General features: G+C 40.2%; 1 protein-coding gene and 1 long non-coding RNA gene across 6 annotated transcripts; one reads left to right on the top strand and one right to left on the bottom strand.

The window, feature by feature from the left end:
- The first annotated feature begins 1,023 nt into the window (after positions 1–1,023).
- On the top strand, positions 1,024–21,902 carry abcc10 (ATP-binding cassette, sub-family C (CFTR/MRP), member 10). Of its 5 annotated transcripts, none has more exons than XM_044340252.1 (23): positions 1,024–1,076; positions 1,332–1,402; positions 2,644–2,857; positions 3,052–4,423; positions 4,553–4,780; positions 5,960–6,116; positions 7,104–7,258; positions 7,795–7,874; positions 8,893–9,064; positions 9,388–9,486; positions 9,932–10,121; positions 11,009–11,086; positions 12,157–12,342; positions 12,558–12,696; positions 13,336–13,528; positions 14,688–15,031; positions 15,635–15,804; positions 15,939–16,099; positions 17,375–17,628; positions 19,197–19,342; positions 20,573–20,670; positions 21,096–21,208; positions 21,438–21,902. In XM_044340252.1, the coding sequence occupies exons 3-23, from the start codon at positions 2,682–2,684 to the stop codon at positions 21,574–21,576; spliced, it is 4,650 nt and encodes a 1,549-aa protein (XP_044196187.1). In that variant the 5' UTR covers positions 1,024–1,076; positions 1,332–1,402; positions 2,644–2,681; the 3' UTR covers positions 21,577–21,902. The 5 variants fall into 5 exon arrangements, with proteins under 5 accessions (XP_044196187.1, XP_044196198.1, XP_044196171.1 ...); XM_044340263.1 differs by having other exon boundaries at positions 1,072–1,089; XM_044340236.1 differs by lacking the exon at positions 1,024–1,076 and having other exon boundaries at positions 1,083–1,355.
- On the bottom strand, positions 12,366–15,701 carry LOC122973478. Its single transcript, XR_006400028.1, has 4 exons — positions 15,608–15,701; positions 14,921–15,024; positions 13,400–13,542; positions 12,366–12,691 (listed from the first exon to the last, which is right to left on the bottom strand). It is a non-coding gene; the product is annotated as an uncharacterized LOC122973478 (long non-coding RNA).
- Positions 21,903–22,393: the final 491 nt, after the last annotated feature.

The raw sequence follows: 22,393 nt of genomic DNA, 5'->3' as shown, positions 1-22,393 counted from the left end.
CACAAGGAAGTATAAAAAGACACTGAGAATTTTTAAAGTTAATGTGAAAACAATGTAATAATAGCCAAATTCATAAACATAAGTGCAATTTTCAGCTGTTGAAAACTACTTGAAGCTTTTCTCTGTCCTAAAACCTGAAATTGAGGAACTACTGATCTTGAGATTTGTCTCTGGTTCCCAGTTTTTCAGGTCTGTCTTAAAACAGCAGTCAGGCGCTCGTATGAACAGTGAAAGAGGTTTTCCTCGCTGTAATTATTCCTCCTGTTCATACTGGATATTAAAAGATCCTTCAAATGTGCTTTCAGTGTAAGTGATGGAGGCCAAAATCCACAGTGTGTCCACAGTCATTTTGTAAAAAAAAAAAATGCAGTTAAAAGTTGATGTGAAGCTTATATGAGGCTTCAGCAGTCTGAGTTAGTCATATCAAGTGGATATCTGACACATTTACAGTCTTTTTAGCATCAAATTCCCTCTTTGTGTTTCCCTGTTGAGCTGCCGTGGAAGTATAGTAATAAAAAGAGGGACTTTGGCACTAAAAAGACTGTAATGTTGAAAGATATCTACTTGATTTGACTCATTTGGACGCTAAGGCTTCAGATTAGCTTCAGATAAACTTTTAAATACATTTTTGCACAGAAGGAGGACTGTGGATTTTGTCCTCCATCACTTACATTGTAAGTGTATTATGAAGGGATCTTCTGATGGTCAGTATGAACAGGAAGAATGATTACAGATTTATATGAAAACCTGAGGTGCAGATACACTGAGAATGGATTTGTCAGTGAAATGCATCCAGCAGTTCAAGTTTTGAAATGAAAAATATTTGATATTTGGATTTTTCAAGGAAGGGGAAGGAGGAGATATAATTTGAAGGATCTTTAACAAGGTCATTTTTATTAATTATTTTTTAAAAGTGTATTTATTATTCCTATCAGAGGAATTTAATATGCCTTAAAATATGTATTTGAAATGTGTATTTATTAAATATGTATTTAATAAATAAATTTCTGCTTGCGAGTCGCGGTCTGCGTCATCAAAAATGGACGGAAGTGTTTCCTGCTAGCTAGATGAAACCGGTAATATTTGAAGGTTCATGACTTAACTTTGCCTCATTAGTAACTCTGTTGAGTTAAATTACGCACAAATCCAACTCGTTAGCTTGTTATTACACAATGGTTTTGTTAGTATCGGTAGTGACGGTTAAACGAGTCAAACACGTTGACATTTCGTCAGCTGAGCTAGTTAGCTAGCCTCATTTGTTTACATTAGTGAAGCCAGCTGGTCAGGTTCAGTCAGGAAGCCTCTGACATCTGCGTCTTTCGTTTCCACAGGTTTTCTTTTTCAGCTGCGTGAAGGTCAGTGCTGAGACATGTTAAATTAGGAAAATCAACAGCAGCGAAATGCAAGTAACCTCTCTCTCTCTGTGTTAAGTTTGTTATTCAAGTTTGAAACCTTCTTCTCCCTGTTTAAAGGTCTCTTCTAATTTAAAAACATCCGTTTTCCTGCTTCACCTTAGCCCCAATCTGTGCCTCTTATCTGTTATTGTATATTTGATGATAAACATAGAGGGCACAAAGTGGAGCTGCACCAAAAGTCTGTCTAAAGCCACTGATTTGTATTGTGTACTGTATTTTTATACCCTTCTGCTGGAAAATAAATGTATGAAAGCACAGGAAGGATAAATATGTTGTCTAAGAATGTCATCAGACACGCATATATGTTTATTAAGAATGAGAATTTATTTATATGAAGGAGAAAGAAGAAAACAATCAAGTATGCTATGAATTCTTCAGGACTTGTGATTGACGTATAATTTGTGTTTGGCTTTCATGTCCTGTTGAAGGGATGAAAGTTTTGTTTCTCTTCTTTATGTACTTGATTGTTAATTCAATGGGATGAGCTGGTTTGTTTATGTGGTTATAGTGTGTATGTATAAGTGTATGTGTGGTGAACCCCAGGAAGAATATCCAGTGCTTATGCTGGTGCTAATGGAGATCCTAATGAAGTTTAAAAAAACACAAAAGTGCAAAAAGAGTTACAGAAAAATCCACAGAAATATAGAGAAATACCTAAGAGCCTAAATGAAGAAGATAATTCCTTCAGTTTTTATATTCTCAGTGAACTGTAACTAACTGCAACAAACGATTATTCTCATTATCAATTAATCTGGTGATTATTTTCTCTATCAATCGATTAGTCGATTGGTCCATAAATTGTCAGAAAATGGTGAAATGTTGATCACTGTTTGCCGAAGCCCAAGATAACATCCTTAGATGTCTCGTTTTGTCTCAATCATTGATTTAGTCATTCACTCACTCATTCATTCATTCATTCATTCATATTAGCGTCAGACATTCACCTTGGTAAGATTAAACTATCTGACTAGAGGAATAAGTAGCATCCCTGTTATCTGTGTCTGATGAGTCAAATCAATCTTTATTTATAAAGCCCAATATCACAAATCACTGATTTGCCTCAAACGGCTTTATAATCTGTACAGTAGATGTGTGTGCAGAATAGACCAAGAAAGTGAAATTACAGTAAAATATGATGACAACATTATAGATAAACTGATAACATATATGAAGTATGACCACCTTATCTCTTACAGTAAGTTTTTTGTTGTTGTTTGTTTCTCTTCAGATATTTTCTAGAATGGCGGCAGTCAAATAGGAGGAGGGATGAGGGACTTTGGGCCAGGGGAGCTGGTCGCCGGCCTCTGTCATACAGACCAGCAGAATCCTTTCCCCGTGTGGCAGGATGGACACATCAGCCCGTGTTTTAACCAGCTCGTCCTCGGGGTCTTGCCTCACGCTGGGATGGCTGTTTTCAGTGCCTGCTACCTCGGCATGGCAAGGTCTGCTATATGAAGATTTCACTCTGATATCATCCACAACATGGTCTATACAGACTTTTTATTCATGCATCTGAAATTAATTAAAGTATTTTTTAAAGGACAGGTGGCCAAATGACCACTGAAAGAGGTTTTCCTCGCCGTTATCATCCCCCCTGTTCATACTGACTATTGAATAATTAGTTTTTGCTCCTCAGATGCAGCCTCCTCCAGACGTCTCCTCCCTGTGGTTGGACACTCAGGCTGGTGTCTGCTCTGCTGGCGGCGCTGCTCTTCACTGCAGACGTCATCCTGGTGAGCCTCCTCCAGCAGGGAGACATGTACCTGGACGTTCTAGCTGACAGCTGCGCCATCCTGGCCTGGCTGGTTCACTTCAGCGCCATAACGGTACTCCAGAGGACTGCTTTTAGAAGAACCAGAGGACCTCCGCTGCTCCTTCTGCTGGTTCTTCTCTCTGTCCCAAACCTGGTTATCACATTGATGGTTTCCTGTGACAACGAAGAATATTTAAACCTTTCACAACCTTTCAAATTTGCACGTTTTGTGCTTGCATCAACTCGGACGCTGCCTCTTCTGGTTTATCTCCTGGCATTTGTATTTCCCTGCATCAGTGATGCTGGATACACTTTGTATATTAACGCTGTGGACGGATCTCCGCTCCTTCCAGAGAGCAGCCAGCTGGATACGGGTGAGATGGTGGCAGAGGACGGGAGCGGCTGCGTCTCACGGCTCTTCTACTTGTGGCTGACCCCTCTGCTCAGACGAGGGCAGCAAGGGGAGCTGGAGAGACCGGCAGATGTTTATCATCTTCCTCGAAAACTGCGCACTACCGTGGTTTGTCGATACTTCCACCAGTGCTGGGAAGTCTGCCGGAGAGGGGCGGCGGTACAAAACGAGCAGGATCAGTGGCCAAGGCCGGTCAGCAGAAACCTCCTGAATGGCACCTGGAGTTCACACTACCAGGAGGAACCACTGGAGCTGAATGGTGATGTAGGGCTCCTGAGGGTGCTGCACAAGGCGTTTGGGCTGCGCTATTACATGCTTGGCGTGCTGAAGGTGGTGGTCAACATGCTGAGCTTTGCAGGTCCCCTACTCCTCAGCAGTCTGGTGAGCTTCATGGAGGAAGAGGGGGCTCCGGTCAGCAGGGGCGTCTGGTGCGCCTTAGGGCTTTTCGCCACCACCCTTCTCTCTTCCGTCCTCCGAAACATCTTCGTCTTTGAGGTTTCCAAGGTGGCGCTGTCAGCTCGCGCCGCTCTCATGTCGTCCATCTATGGCAAAGCCCTGCGGGTCAGCGGCAGCAGCCTGGCCGGCTTCGCTCTGGGAGAAGTGGTGAACTTGATGAGTACAGACTGCGACCGCGTGGTGAACTTCTTCAACAGTTTTCACGAGCTGTGGAGCCTGCCCTTCAGCTTTTCTATCACCCTCTACTTACTGCACCTGCAGGTTGGCGTGGCCTTCCTCGGAGGGCTGGGCGTTGCACTGCTGCTCGTCCCGTTTAACAAATTCCTCGCTTCCCGTATCCTTAGCAACAACCAAGACATGCTCAGGCACAAGGACAGCCGTGTTAAGGTGAGATGCTCAAAGAGTAATAGCTGTAGTGAAGATGTTATTCCACAAAAGAAATCCTCACATTCCTTATTCATGCTGTATTTTCCTGGCAGGATCGTTCTCCTAACTTTTGTGCCTTTTCTCTCCCAGCTAATGACAGAGATCCTCTTCGGCATCCGCGTCATCAAGTTCTACAACTGGGAGCCTCATTTTACTCAGAAGGTTGCCGACTGTCGCAAACAAGAGCTTTCCCACCTCAAGGCCATCAAGTACCTGGACGCCATGTGCGTGTACACCTGGGCCGCTCTGCCTGTGGTCATCTCCATCCTCACCTTTGTCACGTACGTGCTGCTGGGACACCAGCTGACTGCGGCCAAGGTAGGAACGCCGGTGTGGATGGTTTGAAACTTAACTGTGTTGAGTCCAACGGTGATGTTTTAATAACAGCAGTAGTTTTAAGTCTCGCTGCACACAAGTTTCTATGAATTATTCTTTATTTAGACATGAGATAAAACAGCAAACAATACTTTTCACATTCAGCTTCTTCCTTGAAGATGAACAGGAGTGAAGTAACATTTTATAAAAAGTAGAGTTTCTTAGTAATAATCAGTCTAATATTAGTTTATCTTTAGTTAATTTAACACAATAATGATTCATTCCTTTTAAAGTTAGTGAAACCTTTTACATTTGAGCAGTTATTATAGCCTGACTGGCAGGGTTTTTGAGGCTGATGCTGATATTTGAGAGTTTAAAAAATCTGATAATGATATTGATTTTCTTTCACAACCCATAACACACATAAACATTCATGATAATGTTTCCTTAAATGAGATTTTTAGACTACAGAACGAGGACAAAACATTTTCTCTACTTCATTGTTTCGTCATTTATCAGCTGACGTATACGCTGATACCGATATATCTGCAATAAATTAATAAATCAGTCGGGCTTTAGTCGTTACGGTCACCATGGCTACACAGACAAAAAAAGAGTCCCGTCTAGAGAAACTCAAACTTCATCAAGATGTTCAGTTTAGCTCACTTTGATGATGCAGCTCTTCCTCCTTTAGTTGAAGATATTAAAGGTGTAGTGTTTAGTTTGAATAAAAACCAGAATACTCTGTCCCCCTTTGGCACATGATCACTAATCCTGAAACATATAAGCGATTCGTCAATTGACAGAAAATTAATCTGCAACTATTTCAATGGTTGATTAATCGTTAGAGTAAAATTTTCTAGCAAAAATGGCAAATAATCATTGTTTCCAGTTTTGCTGCTTTTCATTGTCGTATGTGATAAACTGGATATTTTTGGGCTTCAGACTGTTGGTCGGATGAAACAAACAATTAAAAGACGTCACCAAGAAAATAATCAGATTAATCAATAATGAAAATGATTGTCACTTGCAGGCCTTCCTCAGTCTGAACCCTGACACCAAACATTGTCGGAAATTCATAATTAAGAAGAAACTGTGTAAAAACATGTAAAATAATTAAAGCAGGGACATGTTGAGTGTAATGAGATGTGATGACTCGGCGGTTTGTTTCCTGGTCTGCAGGTCTTCACCACGTTGGCTCTGGTGGGAATGTTGATCGTCCCGCTCAACGCTTTCCCCTGGGTGCTCAACGGCGTCCTGGAGGCCAAAGTGTCTCTGGAGCGAATCCAGCGCTTCTTCAAACTGACCAACCAGGATCTGCAGGCGTACTATGCCCTGGGTACGCTGCTGCTCTGATGTTTGCGTGTCCAAGAGGTCGTAGTTTTCATTTGGCCTCAGCAGATTTTGTCAAACATGAAATTTCATGACAGTTTTTTCACAAGCTCTTGTACTTTATTACTTAAGATGATTTGTGGATTTGCACAACCAAAGCTGTTGTATTTTTTTAAATTTATTTTAAAGAGGTATCAAGTAATGTTTGATCAGAACTAACGTGTACAACGTGTTGTCTGACCACGTCTGAAATCATGCACATAAAGACGGGGAGACATGATATTTTTAAAATATGGAGATATAAGTGCACATTTTCTGACCGTCTCTCCTGGAAGGCAGTCATAATGTTGCGCTCGGTTGTTCATATGAAGAACGACAGAAATAGTTGTGTCATGAATGAAAAGAGAGCTAGAGAGAGAAGTTCAAACCCTTCGTACAGTCACGGCCTGAAGTGGACGTGAATGTTGGATCGTTGTTTTTGGAAAGTTACAGAAATGATCAGACACAAAGGTGTTGGGGGAGTTGGGGGGTTTCCGAAGCTACTCAACCATCCAACAAGCAGTTCTGACTATATTAACCCCTTAAAAATTAGATTTAAAAGACCTGAAACCTCAGCAGGTGAAGAAATAACCGCTGTAGATTGATTAATCTTGTTAAATGTAGGGTTGCAACTACTGATAGTGTTTATCGATTAATCTGATGAATATTTTCTCGATTAATCGTTTAGTAAATGAATTGTCAGAAAATAGTTAAAAATAGCTGCTACAAGTTCCCACAACTCAAGAGTTCAGAACCCAAAGATATAGTTTACTGTCATATATGTCAAAGAAAAACAGCAAATCCTTACATTTAGGTGAATTCCTGACATTTCACTTGTAAAATGACTGAAACCATTAATTGATTGATTAACTAATTGTTGCACCTCTAGTTAAATAATATTATATATCATATATTGTGGTTTTATTGCGTTGACATATGTTCTTTGTGTCCACAGTGTCTCCTGAAGACAGTCAGACGTCTGTTCTGTTGAGTCAGGGGAAGTTTTCTTGGCAGCAGCCCGACAGTCTCGACCACAACAAAGAGAGAGAAACTGAAACTGGAGCTAAAGGAAGTCTGCAGCTGCACAGTCTCAATCTACACATCACAAAGGTTCAAGTCACTAGTTACATAATATACATGTGTAGGAATTATTTTACTGTCATTATACCTTTTCATGCTTAACTCAGCCAGTTAGCATTGATACAATGTTTGTTTTATACAGACATGAAAATGAAAGATCTCCAGTTATGTTTAACAACATTTCTGAACAAGCAGCTTATGGACGAAAGCTTCAGTTATGTCTTTAAAATAACTGAAGTCAAATAAAATGTTTGGACACCTGAACAAAATGTTATTCATGCTCTAAAAGTTAATGCATGAGTTTAAGTTTGAATCAAACATTAAAAGCCATAATTGCATTTTTTCTATCTGTTTAAATCAGTTTTTATTGCTGAATGCTGTTAGCCTGTTAGCTTGTTCGTCTGTTAGCCTGTTAGCTTGTTCGCCTGTTAGCTTGTTAGCCTGTTAGCTTGTTCGCCTCTTTGCCTGTTAGCCTGTTAGCTTGTTAGCCTGTTAGCCTGTAGCCTGTTAGCCTGTTAGCCTGTTAGCAGGTCAGAGCAGTAACAGTGTTCCTCTGTGTGGTTCAGGGCTCTCTGGTTGTTGTGGTGGGGAAGGTCGGCTGTGGGAAGAGTTCCTTACTGGCTGCTCTCACTGGAGAACTCAACAGGTAAAGCATCTCTGAAACTTTACTTAAAATATTCAGACTGAAGTTACTATGAAAATTAATCAATAAGCTTTTTTTCAGTAGTCATGGATGTTCTTGAGCATTGTGGAGTTTTGTAAATTCCTTTTCAAGTTCATGGTAACTACTAGCGAGTTTCAAACTAGTGGTTTACTAAATCAGGTTGCACCTTTAACATCTGTAACACCGTCCAATCAGAAGCAATCAACTATATAAACAGGAAGTCACTGTAGCATCATGAGCTGTTACTCCAAAAATAACAGTTTTAGTGGCCAAAAGATCAAATCAAGTTAACTGCCAATTGTTGAGGGAAATATCTGATTATGCTAACCAGAGCTGCAACGATTAGTCAGTTTATCGATTAGTTGGCAACTATTTTGATAATCAAATAATCATTTGTCTTTTTTTAAAGTAAATATGCCAAAATTTGCTTTTTTTAGCTTCTCACATGTGACAATTTAATGCTTTTCTATGTCAAACATAATAGTAAACTGAATATCTTTGGGTATAAGACTGTTGTTTAGACAAATTAAGATATTTAAAGACATAACCTTTCATTCTGATCTTCTGATCTTTTATAGACAAATCGATTAATTGAGAAAGTAAGTGTCAGATTAATCAATAATGAAAATAATTGTTAACTGCAGACCTAATGCTAACCTAACTGGCATTATTTAGTCATTTATTCTAATGTTACTGGTATAATGCTTTGTAATTTAAGGTATATTGTGTTTTTTCCACAAAAGGAAACAAAAGGAATTTGATAAGTTATTTAGGGAAGTAAGAGATTCTCTCACAACTTCACAGCATTAGATAAAACATTTTGTCCTCAACTGCAGTGGAAACCAGACTTTTCTGCCTTTCATAAAAGCGACTTTAATAAATTTTAGATCTTAGAGCACTGATACAAGGATCCATGATTTCTTACTTGATGTTGTGTTCAGCAGAGATGAAATAACGTAGAGATAACTGAGGTTCATCAGTCTTCCTCCTGTCTGTGCAGGCTCAGCGGAGTGGTGTATGTCGCAGACAGAGAGGCTGGTTTCGGTCTGGCGTCTCAGGAGCCGTGGATCCAGCATGCCTCCGTACGGGACAACATCCTGTTTGGCAAAGACTACGATCCCTCCTTCTACCAGGCTGTGATCGAAGCCTGCGCCCTCTCAGACGACCTCAACGTACGATCCTTGAGCCTGAAGCTGTATACACGTTACTTTTATTATTGTCTTATGTTAAAATATTGGTGGTTGGTTGACTTAGAGGCACAATTTCTGTTAATATTGGTGAATCCACAATCTTTTCTCTGATTTTATCTGATTTTCTCCTTCATCAACACAATGTTCAGGACAAGTTTTGTAGAAAACAGTCTGGATGTCCATGAAACTAAAGCTTCCATCAGTACAACCTGATGTCATCAGAATAGTTACAAAACCTATTATTTGGGATATTTAATACATTTTTCTGCAATGTTTTCAGCTTCTCCTGGTTTTTGTGTTTGCAGGTTTTGCCGAACGGTGACAAGACAGAAGTGGGAGAGAACGGAGTGACTCTGAGCGGAGGACAGAAGGCTCGGGTGGCCCTCGCCAGAGCTGTTTACATGGTCAGTCCTCCGCAGGAACGGCCATCTGCTTCGAGCTCAGAGACGTTTTACCTAAAAATAAGTTAGTCTGCAGGGAACAAGGATAAAATAACTTTAGAATACATATGTATACAACTCATTTTTATTTCCTAAAGATCTTTTGTAAATGTGCACAATTACTTATAGACAGAGTTTTTAAATTTTAAAGGTTTTATTACAGAATGAAATCTCAGCACAGTGGTTAAACCTGTGGCTGGAGAGCTCACATCAGCTGCTCTGTGTGTACTGGTGATGATAATCAGGGCTAGGCGGCTTTATTTGTGTAGCTCGTTAAAACTCTGGCTCTGAATGTAAATTGCAAAATGAGCCCTTGTAGCTTACAAATAATGAACCCGGTGTGTTTACATATAATCAGCAGGTGCATCATTTGTTTCCGCTCTGTCGTTAAGTTTTCTGTCTATCTCAGGATAAAGACATCTACCTCCTCGATGATCCTCTGGCAGCGGTCGATTCAGACGTGGCTGAACACCTCATGCAGAAATGCATCATGGAACTCCTCGGAGGAAAGACCAGAATCCTCTGCACCCACCGCATCGAGTTTGTGGACAAAGCGGACTCGGTGATCCTCATGGACAACGGAACGATCATCCAAACAGGTTAAACAAACATCTGACTTTGACGGGTCGTAACGTCACATGTGGTTGTTCGGTTGGTAACTAAATCTGCTTCGATCCAGAAATCATTATTTTCATTATTATGTTGGTTTTGAACCATATAAAGTACTGACATGGTGGAATTTCCCTGCAAAATTAGATAAATTTAAAGTTTATTGTTAATCATAGAGGACTAGCTTAGACAGACAAACAATACCATGTTATAAAATGTGCATTGTGTCATTATATAACATCACAGTATTCAGTTTTCACTGCACTGTTTAGTTTATTTACTGCAGGATGAAGATAATTCACAAAAGATTCTTCTACAATGTCAGATTACCACAAGTTAAATCAAGTTATGTTAAAGGTTTTAACTACAATACATTATTACGACACTAATTCTGGTGTAATAACTATAAACAAACAAGTGTATCACCAACAAAACACCAGCCTCTAGCAGCTGTAATACAAAGGCAGGAAATCTCTTGGATGGCTTCATGGCACAAAACAGGACTTGTTTATACTTTACAAATAATAACTTTATTTCCTCTAATCTTATTGTTTAGTTTCCGTGTACTTATTTAGATTACTCCATCAGAGAGCTTGTTGGTTGTAACCAAGAGCTTTCATAAGCGTATTAAGTTCTTCTGACCCTTTAAAACACTAAAACCAATTAACACTGAGCATAAGCAGGGTTAGCAGACAAGTAGCAACATCTTGGTCTTAGGTTTATGTGAAATGCTGTTATGCTTTGTTATAGCACCTGTAAACACTAAGTGGTAGTTTACAAGTCTGAAAGTTATAGAAGCTTCACTCATAAGACAATATATTTTTAGAAAACAAGACATTTTTTATTCTTCCTGCACTTTCATTTTGCTGTTAAACAGGCACACCGGCAGAAATCCTTCCTTTGGTAGAGGCAGTGCCGAAAAAACGCAAGAATGACCAGAACACGAAAGAGAAAGGTATGTTCATGGCAAGTTATAAGTGACTGACTAAAAAGTAGAGATACATGAATGCAGGTTTTGTGCTGCAGTGATTTTGATAAACTTAAATTGAGTTTCCAGGTGATGCCAGCACTGCTGATCTGTTTTTAATGAACTCTGTGGGCTTAACCTTTACATTTGGAATCAGTGACTAAACATGATCAGGATATACCGACTTTCTCCATGTTGAAAATTTAAAAAAATGCTTTTAAGGTACAAAAAACAACAAATGAAAATCAATTTTCTTCACTTCACATGTCTTATTACAACTGGCTTTATTTCATTTATATATTTATGTGTTTATTTAAACAGGACAGTACACTAGGGGTGTGCCCAAATACAAATACGTTATTCGGCAAAGCACAAATAGTGGGTTTGGTACGAATATTTGTTTCATACAAATATTTTGAAAATTATTTGTTTTTCGGGAAGAAAAAAAAAAAAGTCAAATACCAGCGTGCAGGTCGGTTACATCTCTATCTCAGTGTTTCTCCTCTGCTCCGCTGTTACGTCTATCGGCAGGTCTCAACGAGGGGAGTCACATCCACCTGCTACATGACGCACATTTCCTAATCTGGACATCACTCCTGGAGCTACTGACACTTTAATTTTCTAAAATTAAAAGCGTAATAAAAACAAAAACAGGATGTTTAAGGCCTCTTTCCTCTTTTATTCGAATACAAATACAAATAATTTTGCTGCCTCAACAAATACAGATACAAATACAAATACTGGGATCTCTGCACATCCCTGCAGTGCACATTAATCAATATTGGCATTTTAACAACATCAATGTACATTTTGAGCCTCAACTTGAACCTGTAGTCATCTTAAAGTTGACAAATGTATAAAACACTTAATATGTCGCAGAATTACAATCAAAATAAGAAGAAAAAAACTGGAGAAAATGTTTCACGTCTCTTTGTTCTAACAATCAATCAGACAATAAAACACTACAAACAAGTTAGAGTTAATCAATACAAAGGTGTCATTCATGAATACATATCTATCTATCATATACATATATGTATTTTGTTGATTGTAAACAGAAGGCGTGGAGCAGGAGGAGGAGCCAGGTCCACATGCTGATCTGTGTGCGGACGATGACGCCGACCCGTCGGGGGCGGAGCAGAAGCAGGTGGGCGGGCTGGCGTGGAAAGTTTACAAGACCTACTGGGTTTCTGTGGGCGGAGTGCTGGCCGCCTCCATCCTGATATCTCTGCTCCTCATGCAAGGTTTGGATCAACTTCTCGGCTTTTAAGCGTGTGATCAGTGTAAGCTGATGATACTCTGCTGATACTTCTGTCCATCTAAAGCGCTCAAAGTTTTGTTCACTCTGCCGCGTTTTATTCTATCCAGCACTTCATCAGGCTTCACTGTGTTTCAACTAAAAAAGCAGAAACTATTTGTATCTTAAATTCACGTCGTATTTATTCTCTGTGTGATTCAGCCTCTAAGAACGTCTCCGACTGGTGGCTGTCACACTGGATTTCAGAGCTGAAAAACAACGGTTCTACTGGGACGAATGGTTCCTCCTCAGGTGCCTTCAGTTCACCACAGCTGCTGCTTTTCTCACCTGGAGGGCTGATGTGAGTCGACAATGTAAAATATTCATAAGTAACAAATTAGGCTTTGTGCAGGTGACAGTCAAGATGTCAATGTTTTTAACATATCACATTACAACACAGTAGAACTAAAACATTATTGTCACTACTGGTTTTTTGTCATTCTGTGACCAGTATGACCATGAAACTGGAATTAAAATGCTTTTATATGGTATTAAAAAGGTCGTAAATAGGCTTGAATTTAATTGGATGAACACTGCAGATACCTTGAGGATTCAGGTAATTGATGATTTTGATTAGAGGCTCTCAGAAACTACAGTGGAGTTGTTCTTTGTAATTTCCCTTTATTAGCAGCTTTTTTAATCATTATTTTAGAATCATAATGATTTAAATCTATTTTATAATGAAATATACAGCGTAACCTGTCACAAGGTCTCCAATGATAGTTTAGATTAGGCAGATGGATGAAAGGATGTGACCTACTGATGTATATCGGCATTTTAAAATGGGTTAAAATGAGCCTAAAAACGCACAGTAGAAACATAGAATTATATATTTTATTTATTTTAAAGTATTTTGTGGTAATGAATTAAGTTTTCCTTCCTATATGAATGAAACCTTTTAACTGACATCCTAATGAAACGGTCACATCTCCTCCTGCAGGTCTCCTCTGTCCTCAGTGCAAACGTTTCCTTCAACCAACATGAGCTTGGACGTCAGGTTTTACCTGATGGTGTACGGCTCCATCGCCGTGGCCAACACTGTCTTCACCGCCCTTCGAGCCTTCCTCTTTGCCTATGGAGCCATCTGCGCCGCCACAGCCATCCACAACAGACTTCTGGACCGAGTCCTTAAGGTGCGTCATCTGAGCTTTGAGCCCCCCGAACAACCGACAGTTAGAGCCGAGCTGAACAGATTGAGTGTTTGGCATGTTTGGCAGCAGCAGCTGAAGGTTATACAATCAGTCTGGTGACTGAAAGGTTGCCAGTTTGAAACCTCAGACTAGCTAATGGGATGTTATTGAGCAGCCTATCAAACCTCTCAAACCAGCCATTGACTCCAAAATTACTGATGTGTTGGGCAGATCAGAAGAAAAAGGTCCATTAATCAAAATTTTTAGATTAATAATGAATTAATTGACTGTGTGTAAATGAAAAGGGAGGCTAGCAGTGATGAACTCAGAGAGAGTTATCACCGATTCTGCAGTTCTTCAAAGCTTTTTTTGCCTCTTTAGTTTTGGTTTTACAACAAATTTAATGTTTGGTTCAGTCTGTGCTCTCATCATCCCCGTTTCCAGCAACAGCAGGCTGCTATTTTCAGCAAACAAGCGCTGGTAAACCCATTGTACACTACCCGCCCAGCACAAAAACAGGAGACAAAGTTAATGATTAGTTGGCGAAGACAGTCTAACATCTAGCAGCGAAAGAGCCTGATATTTGGAGACCAAACCCAAGCTAAAAGGGTTTAACCCTCCTGTCGTCTTCCAGTCGACCGTGCAACTTTTGTCCTCCTGGGTCAATTTTGACTCGGGAGGACAAAAGTCCACAGATGCTATAAATTTTAATAAAACACCCAAAATTCAAAGAAAGTAGTGATCATTACTTTTACTTGCAAAGTGTGGTGGTATGGAACCATCCATGTGATTTTCAGGCAATTAGATGAAAGAAATCAGTATTTCTGATATAAAAACATTTGAGAATGGGTCAAATTTGACCCGAGGACAACAGGAGGGTTAATAGTGAATATTGGCCCCATGTTCATCAGAGGGACACAAACACAACTCCAGCGGGATGATAATGTTGCTCTGTATTTACTGGATGTGGACGTAGGCAACTGTTTCCTAACATGTCAGCTGTAAAATCTTAATAAAGCAATAATATGTCGGAGCTGTGTGTCTTGTGTCTCCATTGCTGCAGCTTTAAGATAGATTCTGAGAAGGGAATATTTATTCCCATCATTATCTATCCTAATTAAAATTTCCAAAATCTTAACTTCCTGTTTACGTGTCCTGCCAGGCCACAGTGACCTTCTTCGACACCACTCCACTGGGTCGCATACTCAACCGTTTCTCCTCGGACCTGTACAGCGTGGACGACAGTCTGCCGTTCATCCTGAACATCCTGCTGGCTAACATCTTCGGCCTACTGGGCATGCTGGTGGTGATAAGCTACGGCCTGCCCTGGGTCCTAGTGCCGCTGCTTCCTCTGGCTCTGCTCTACCACCGCACACAGCACTTTTACCGACACACCTCTCGGGAGCTGAAGCGTCTCTGCAGCCTCACACTGTCGCCGGTGTACTCGCACTTCTCTGAGACGCTGACCGGGCTGGGAACCATCCGGGCCAGTCACAGCTCTGCCAGGTGAGACGCAAGAAAATACATTTTCATTTGCCAGGAAGATTCAAGCTCAGCATGTTTTATTTTTTTTAGGGCTGCATTATTTTATGATTTTGTCTATAAAATATCCAAAAATACAAAAAAAAGTGCCAATCACAGTTTCCTAGATCCCATTTTAATGTTTTTAAATGTTTAATTTTGTTAAATTAACAGGAAATAACAAAGATGGAAAGATATTTAATTTACAATGATATAAAGCAAACAAAAGCTGGAACTCACAATGTTTTGTACTTCTGCTTGAAAAGTTACTCAAACGATTATAATCGATTAACAAAATAGTTGCAGATTAATTTTCTGTTGATCGACTAATCGATTAATTAACGTATCATTACTACCTTTCTATTATATTGTCTACTGCATCATTTCACTACTGCCTTTTTGTTTCATTTTTTTAATTTTAGATTACATCCATCTTAATGACAAATGAGCACAGATTGTAGTTAAGTCTTGTTTGTTTACTTTATTTGCATTTATTACACAAATCCCTTTCAAGGAATGTGATAATCATTTATTCATGTTGTAATTTTCACATTAAATTACTTTTTTATTCCTCTGTGGTTGTTTCAGGTTTGAGGAGGAAATCGCCAGGCGTCTGGAGCAGAACCAGCGCTGCCTGTTCCTTAGCAACGCTGCCATGCAGTGGCTGGACATCCGCCTCCAGCTGATTGGTGTTGCTGTGGTGACAGGCCTCGGGGTGATCGCTGTCGTCCAGCACCAGTTTAATTCTGTTGATCCAGGTGAGTCCACAGCTGGGTTTTGGTGGCTGTGGATTGCATTTGATATTGATTTCCTTAATGAGCTGCCTGTAGTGGCTGTTTAGTAAGTGTGTGTGTGTGTGTGTGTGTGTGTGTGTGTGTGTTGTTGCCGTCAGGTCTGGTGGGTCTGTCCCTGTCCTACGCTCTGTCCATCACATCCCTGCTGTCTGGCCTCATATTCAGCTACACTCAGACGGAGATGCAGCTGGTGAGCGTGGAGCGAACTGAGGAATACTCCACCGGCCTGCCGACCGAATCGCAGCACCAAAACACTCAGGTACGACCCACTGCAGCTCAAACTGACACTAATATTCCCACAATAGCAAACAAAGAGGGGAGCATAGAGCCTCATTCTAGACCTTGGGAACACGTGTGTTGTAAAATATTAGGTCAGGTCATGTGACGACATCCGGACAAGTTCCATTTGCTGATGATGAAACTTGAGTTTAAAGTATTTTATCCCAAGAATGATCTAGTCTAGGGTGGATTTTGCAGTAAGAGATGTATTTTAGTGCTGTTGAATCATATAACTGGTTCTCCTCACTGCTTAATCACTGCTTGATGACATTTGAGCCAGTCTGATGTTACAACTGGAAAAATAATGAAATCTAGAACATAATTTGTTGTATATTTTGGGCTTTAAGTGCTTTTATATGATAGATATGGTCTTAAAATATAGTATGTCAAGTATATATCATAGTGGCTTATGAATAATAGTTTCATATTAATGAGACTTGAAGAGTTTCATTGGAGGCTTGTGTGGAGTTCTGAAAACCAAAAGATTTTTGATGAAACCGACCAACTTTTGGTGAAAAATGTCACTGATGTACGTCATAGATGTTTAGCAGTTATAGCAGTTTGCCACAAAAACAGGAAACTACTGCCTCCCCCAACCCGATTAGTCTCCCTGTTGTAATGAGTAGACATCTAGGGCTGGGCAAATTATACCACAATAATTGTCACAGTTAATTTTATAATGAGAAATGTAATTGGTGCATGATACTTATTTTGTCCTGATTAATGCAATATTAATACGGTATGGCCAGTTCTGGGTGGGACTGTGTGTTGATTAATAGATTGAACTTTCTGTAGTTATTGTAGCAATTTTAGATGCAATTATATTATTAAAAAACAATATATATACTATACTGAAAATTACAATATAAACTTGGATTAGTGAGAGATACATAATGTTTATAATTTGATAAAATACCTCTGTTGCCCAACTCAAGAAGACACTAAACCTGAAGAGCTTTGGCTAGAAAAATGAACCATTAAATGTGTTGATATAGACATAAAAATATATAGATAGCAAGCCTAGTATGTCTGCAAGAAGTTGTTATCAGACTGTATTATAACTTGACTAGGTCTAGATCCATGAGTGCAGAAAATGGAAGTTACGTTACCAATTTTTTTCACGTTGTTAAATTGTTTGAAGGTTAATTTTCCTTGAATGCCTGTTTTTACAGATGAATTTACGTTATTATGTAATGACGTCTCTCTTGTCACTGTTGTTTAATTTTTTCCACTTCTCTTTCTGCTTCTACTTCAGCTGCCCCCGGCGTGGCCCGAGCAGTGCTGGTTGGAGTTCCGCAATGTAGTTTTGGTGTACAGGGACGGTCTTCCTAACGCTTTGGACGGTGTGAGCCTGGTGGTCCGACCCGGGGAGAAAGTAGGCATCGTGGGACGAACAGGCTCTGGGAAATCCACCTTGTTCCTGGCCCTGTTCCGTATGGTGGAGATCAACCAGGGTCAGATACTCCTGGACGGGCTGGACATCAGCACTGTGGGTCTGGCTCAGCTCAGGTACGCCTGAGGTGGTGGTGGGTTTAGATGAGGATTAAATGACAAACTGTGACCTAACATGGATACATCAACATAGTTTAAGAGATAAAGGTTATCTGCAGCTCCAGTGATAGATGAAACCATTTAACACTGTGTTTGTGAGTAAAAGCTATAAGTCACTCGGAGAGAACTTAGTTCCACCAAGACTGCACAATCCTCAAAATTCTACTAGTAGAAAGTTTTTGAAATATTTAATCTGCATCTGGATCCAGATCTGTATCAAATAGGGCTGTAGTCAACCCAAGAAAATCTTGGTCATTTCTCTGTTCTGTATTTCTCTGTTTTGTCTTCAGGTTATGCTAACCCATTGTTGCTAACTTTGGCTAACTTTAGCTAACCCCCTTTACTTTTCCAGCATTTGGGGAAACAACAGACGTAACTTTTTAGCATTTATTAACTGACACACTGTAGTCTGTACTGTACACTTACTGCCAGACTGACAACTTCCTACTAACCTTTTCCTCTGCCCCGCTCGCATCCACAGTCACTTCTCTATTCCTCGCTCTTTCCCGCTCGCTACGCAAACATACTCCTTAACGGAGCAACGCTACCAGTGGTTTCCCGGGCAACGACAGAAGTTGACTCACGTACCGGAGCAGCGCTGCACAGAGACTCCTAAACGCTATTGATTTCTGAATGAATGGATATTTGGCGTTATTTTTAGCATTAAGAAATATTTTCTTGGCCTGGCGGGGGTTTGACTGATTCAGTAAACGTTAAGTAAACGTTGAGAACAGTTAGACTTAGTAGTCTCCGTTAGGTTGGGCGAGTTCAAAGTTGTGAAAACAACGGGGGTGTTTTGAATACAGGTAATTTGTTAGTCTGTCCCTCCCGCTACGGGAAATAATGGATTAATCCTGGAAAGCTGTTGATGTAGCACTTTTCTCCTTATGAAAATAACACGGAGATTATTCGACCAATGAGAATTTAGTCAGACGAGAGCATATCGACCAACCAATCAACCAGTCGACCAGCACACTACAGCCCTAGTATCAAAATGCACACTGTGAAAGAGAAGCATGGAATAAGTGCAATATTTTTTAGTCAAGTAAGCAGTAGTTCATGAGAAAATAGTGGAAAGTTTAAAAATGCCCCAAAAATTTCACAACGTTCCTAAGAAATTCCTGGATCCTCTCCAAAATCCAATCATTCGTGATTTTGCACGTGGCCAAACTTTCTGCCAAAAATGAACACCAACACCAATGAAAACAGTGAAGTGACAAACTGATATTATTTGAAGTCTCAAATTCTGTTTTAAAAGTCTTACTAATGCAGTTTCTTTGTGTTATTTTTCCAATGAGAACTCAACCCAGACATGCTGTACTTTTTGTTTTCAGTTTCACATGTATTTTAATTAAGAAACTGGCCTCATATTTCAGTCTGACTACCATTAAAACATCTAGAGGGACACACAGCCAGATAATCATTGTTTTTCATACTGTATACTTATCCTGTACAGTATAATAAATGCAGTCAGTAACAAGTCAAAGTTGACACTTTTGTGTGTGTGCTGGTGGCTCCCTCTGCAGGTCCAGGTTGGCCATTATTCCTCAGGATCCCTTTCTCTTCAGCGGGACCATCAGGGAGAATCTGGACCCCTGTGGACGACACCTGGACCAGCAGCTGCTGGACGTCCTGGACCAGTGCCATCTCAGCTCTGTGGTCAATAGGATGGGTGAGAGAGATTAGGACAGAAGGGATTTAAAGGTGTACTGAGGGAGTTTTAAAACAAATGAGCTGTTGAGATTGAGCGACACAACTAATTAAGCATGAGCAGATAGGCAGGGCAGTGCTTTTTTAGGTGTGTCAGTTGTGAATGAAGCCTCCTCACTCAGAGTCCTTTCATTTCACAAAGTTCACTCCACCCTTAAGCATTCCTGTCTGCTCATGTAACTGTCTCCATGAAGGTTACAGTATGTTCCTGTTTGACTGAAAGCTTCCCTCTATTCTTCAAGACAGTGAAACAATCTGAAAATGTTCCCTGTAATGTTCACCTAACTGACCCCTAGGGGCACATTGACCTCCATGGGCACTTTGGGTGACACCAAGGGGTCAGCCCCAGTGGTGCCCTCAAAAAAGAATTGGGGGTCACTTGGAGGGACACCAAAGTGACCCCCTTGATGAAACTATCACATCATGGATGTGATTTTACATTGTTTGAGGTGTGTGTGCCAGAGGGGGGGGGGGGTCATTTGACTGTTCGCGGATTCCTCTAAGAGTCAACTCAGGGGTCTTTTCTTTCCCCAAGCGGTCCAGAGTAGTAAAGATACCCCAAGGAGACCTGGGGTCACTTTGGCTCTACCTCAAAGGCACCCCAAAGCCATGTGGGAAGGATTTGGGGCTACTGGATGTGCCCCTGTGCTGGTAACCCAGAATTCCACCCCAAGCAGACCTAGGGTCATCTGGAAAAAAAGCCCAATGGCGGCTTCTCCTCACAATTCTCCAGTTTCCTCTTTTTTGAGGACATCAGTTTGTAGGAGACGAAGGTGTAGATGGAGTCTCACTGAACTCCACAGTTGTGGTTGAGAGAAAGGAAGCAGTCTTGGAGAGTTCTCCCAATGTATAACGATGCATTGGTATTTAATGCTCCTGCAGGGACTTCAGAGTTGTAAAAACATCACTGTTGGGTGTGGTTACATGTACTTTGAAATGCACTTCAGAGCACACCCAATCACACCTATCAGTGGTGCTGGTCAGAGGTGAGACAGGCTTGAAACTTTCAACTAGAAAGAACTGTGAAACACTGATTTTCAGCCTGATGTTTAGTCACATGAGACAGTTTTCACCAGTAAATGATGTAGTACTGGGCCCCACAGGGCTGCAAAGTGAGGTATATCATATAATATAGCACCTTTGAAGCATGTAGTATATCTATATTTATGTTAATATTGTGTGTTTGTAACAGGTGGTTTGGATGCTGAGGTGGGAGAGAAAGGAAAATCCTTCTCTGTGGGACAGAGACAGCTGCTGTGTCTGGCCAGAGCTCTGCTGACTCAGGCCAAGGTGAGACCTCACCTGTATTATTATCATTATACTGTAACTCCAACACGAGATCGTGTCTGACCAAAACCTCTCAGTTACTTCACAGTAAAGCTGCTTACATTGTGTCTTTCTGGGTGCAGCTGACCAGTCCACTACTCATAGAACAACAGATACTCTGAGAATTATTTACTGTTTTTATCATTATTAGTATTTATTCCTATTTTTCTAGATTTTTTTTGACATGTGATGTTTCTTTTAATATTTTTTAATAGTTCATGTGCTGCCCCACCATTTCCTTGTAATCTTTCTTTCCTAATTCTTTCCTCTTCATCCCTCATTATCTCACTCAGTAATCCCTACACTGCCGCAGCCTCTGTTTTCTGATGAATTCACACAGCTCTAAATCATAACTTGGGAACATAAGATGCTGTTTTCCCATCATGCAGGTTCTGTGTATTGATGAAGCCACAGCCAGCGTGGATCAGAAGACGGACAAACTGCTGCAACAGACCATCAGAGCGAAGTTTCAGGACAAAACCGTCCTCACTATCGCCCACAGGTAACAAATATTTGCTGATGATTGAAGTGTTTTTTTTGAAGAGTCAGTTTCCAGTCCTATTATTATATTTTATATAACAAAGAATCTTTTTGTTAGAGGGTGTCTATTTTTTATTATTTAATTTCGAAATATATCTAGAAATCTGTAATTTAAACTCTTGGTTTATTCTTCGTATTAACATGGAAATTTGGAAGAAGATTAATCCTTTTTTTTGTCTTTGTTTCACCAGGATCAACACCATCATGGACTGTGACCGGGTGCTGGTGATGCAGGCTGGGAAGGTGATGGAGTTCGACACCCCGGCTGCTCTCTGCCAAACCGACCACTCCATCTTCCACAGGCTGGTTGGCGGGAGAGGAGGACACTGACATGACAAAACATAAAAACTCTAAAATCTGAAGATATATTTTTCTACTTTATCCTGGAAAGTTTTGCTGAGAACTTGAAGCCTTTTTCAGCACCGTCCTGTTTCACACACACATTGTCAACTGTACATCATGAACTTAGACCGTGCTTCAAAAAATTCTTCTTCTATTGGAGCAAAGAAGCGGTGAAATGATGATGTGGAGTTTGATGACATTTTGTTATTTTGTGCTGACATTTAGTTTCTTTTAATTAATTATTTTAATGCTGATGAAAGACTGACTGTTGTCTAAATTTTGTTCTTTATAAAGTAAAAAACACTTTCCTTGGATGACTTTTTCTGTCTGTTTGTGTTGCTTCTTATTTTGAGGACAATTTTTTAAGCAATACATCTGCACTGCATATTGGTAATTTAACAGTTTATCCTGCTACAATTAGTTTTAATTTATTACTTCAAGCTTCTAACTGGCAGCAGGCCTTACACACAACTCTCTATACTCAACCAGTCCATCATCATCCAAACTTTTGATCTGATTGATTGTTATCACAGTAGTTTGTGTACAAGCAATACTTCCTACTGTTTCAGAGTTATATTTTTATTATATTTTCTTCAGACAGAACGCACTCGGAAAAATCACCCAATTATAGCCTTGTATATGGTGGCTAACAGGGGACAGTAGTTGCACTCATGTCTGAATAAATTAGAAATACATTAAAATGTGAAGAGGATGAACTGTAAAAATTCATGCTCTTGTGGAACACTGAATTCCTCTCTGTGGAGATATGTTTTAATTGACATGTTGACTCTCAGCTCCTGTTGAA

Source organism: Thunnus albacares, chromosome 3 (assembly GCF_914725855.1).
Source record: "Thunnus albacares chromosome 3, fThuAlb1.1, whole genome shotgun sequence".
Lineage (NCBI taxonomy): Eukaryota > Metazoa > Chordata > Actinopteri > Scombriformes > Scombridae > Thunnus > Thunnus albacares.
This window is presented reverse-complemented; position numbering and strand designations above follow the sequence as displayed.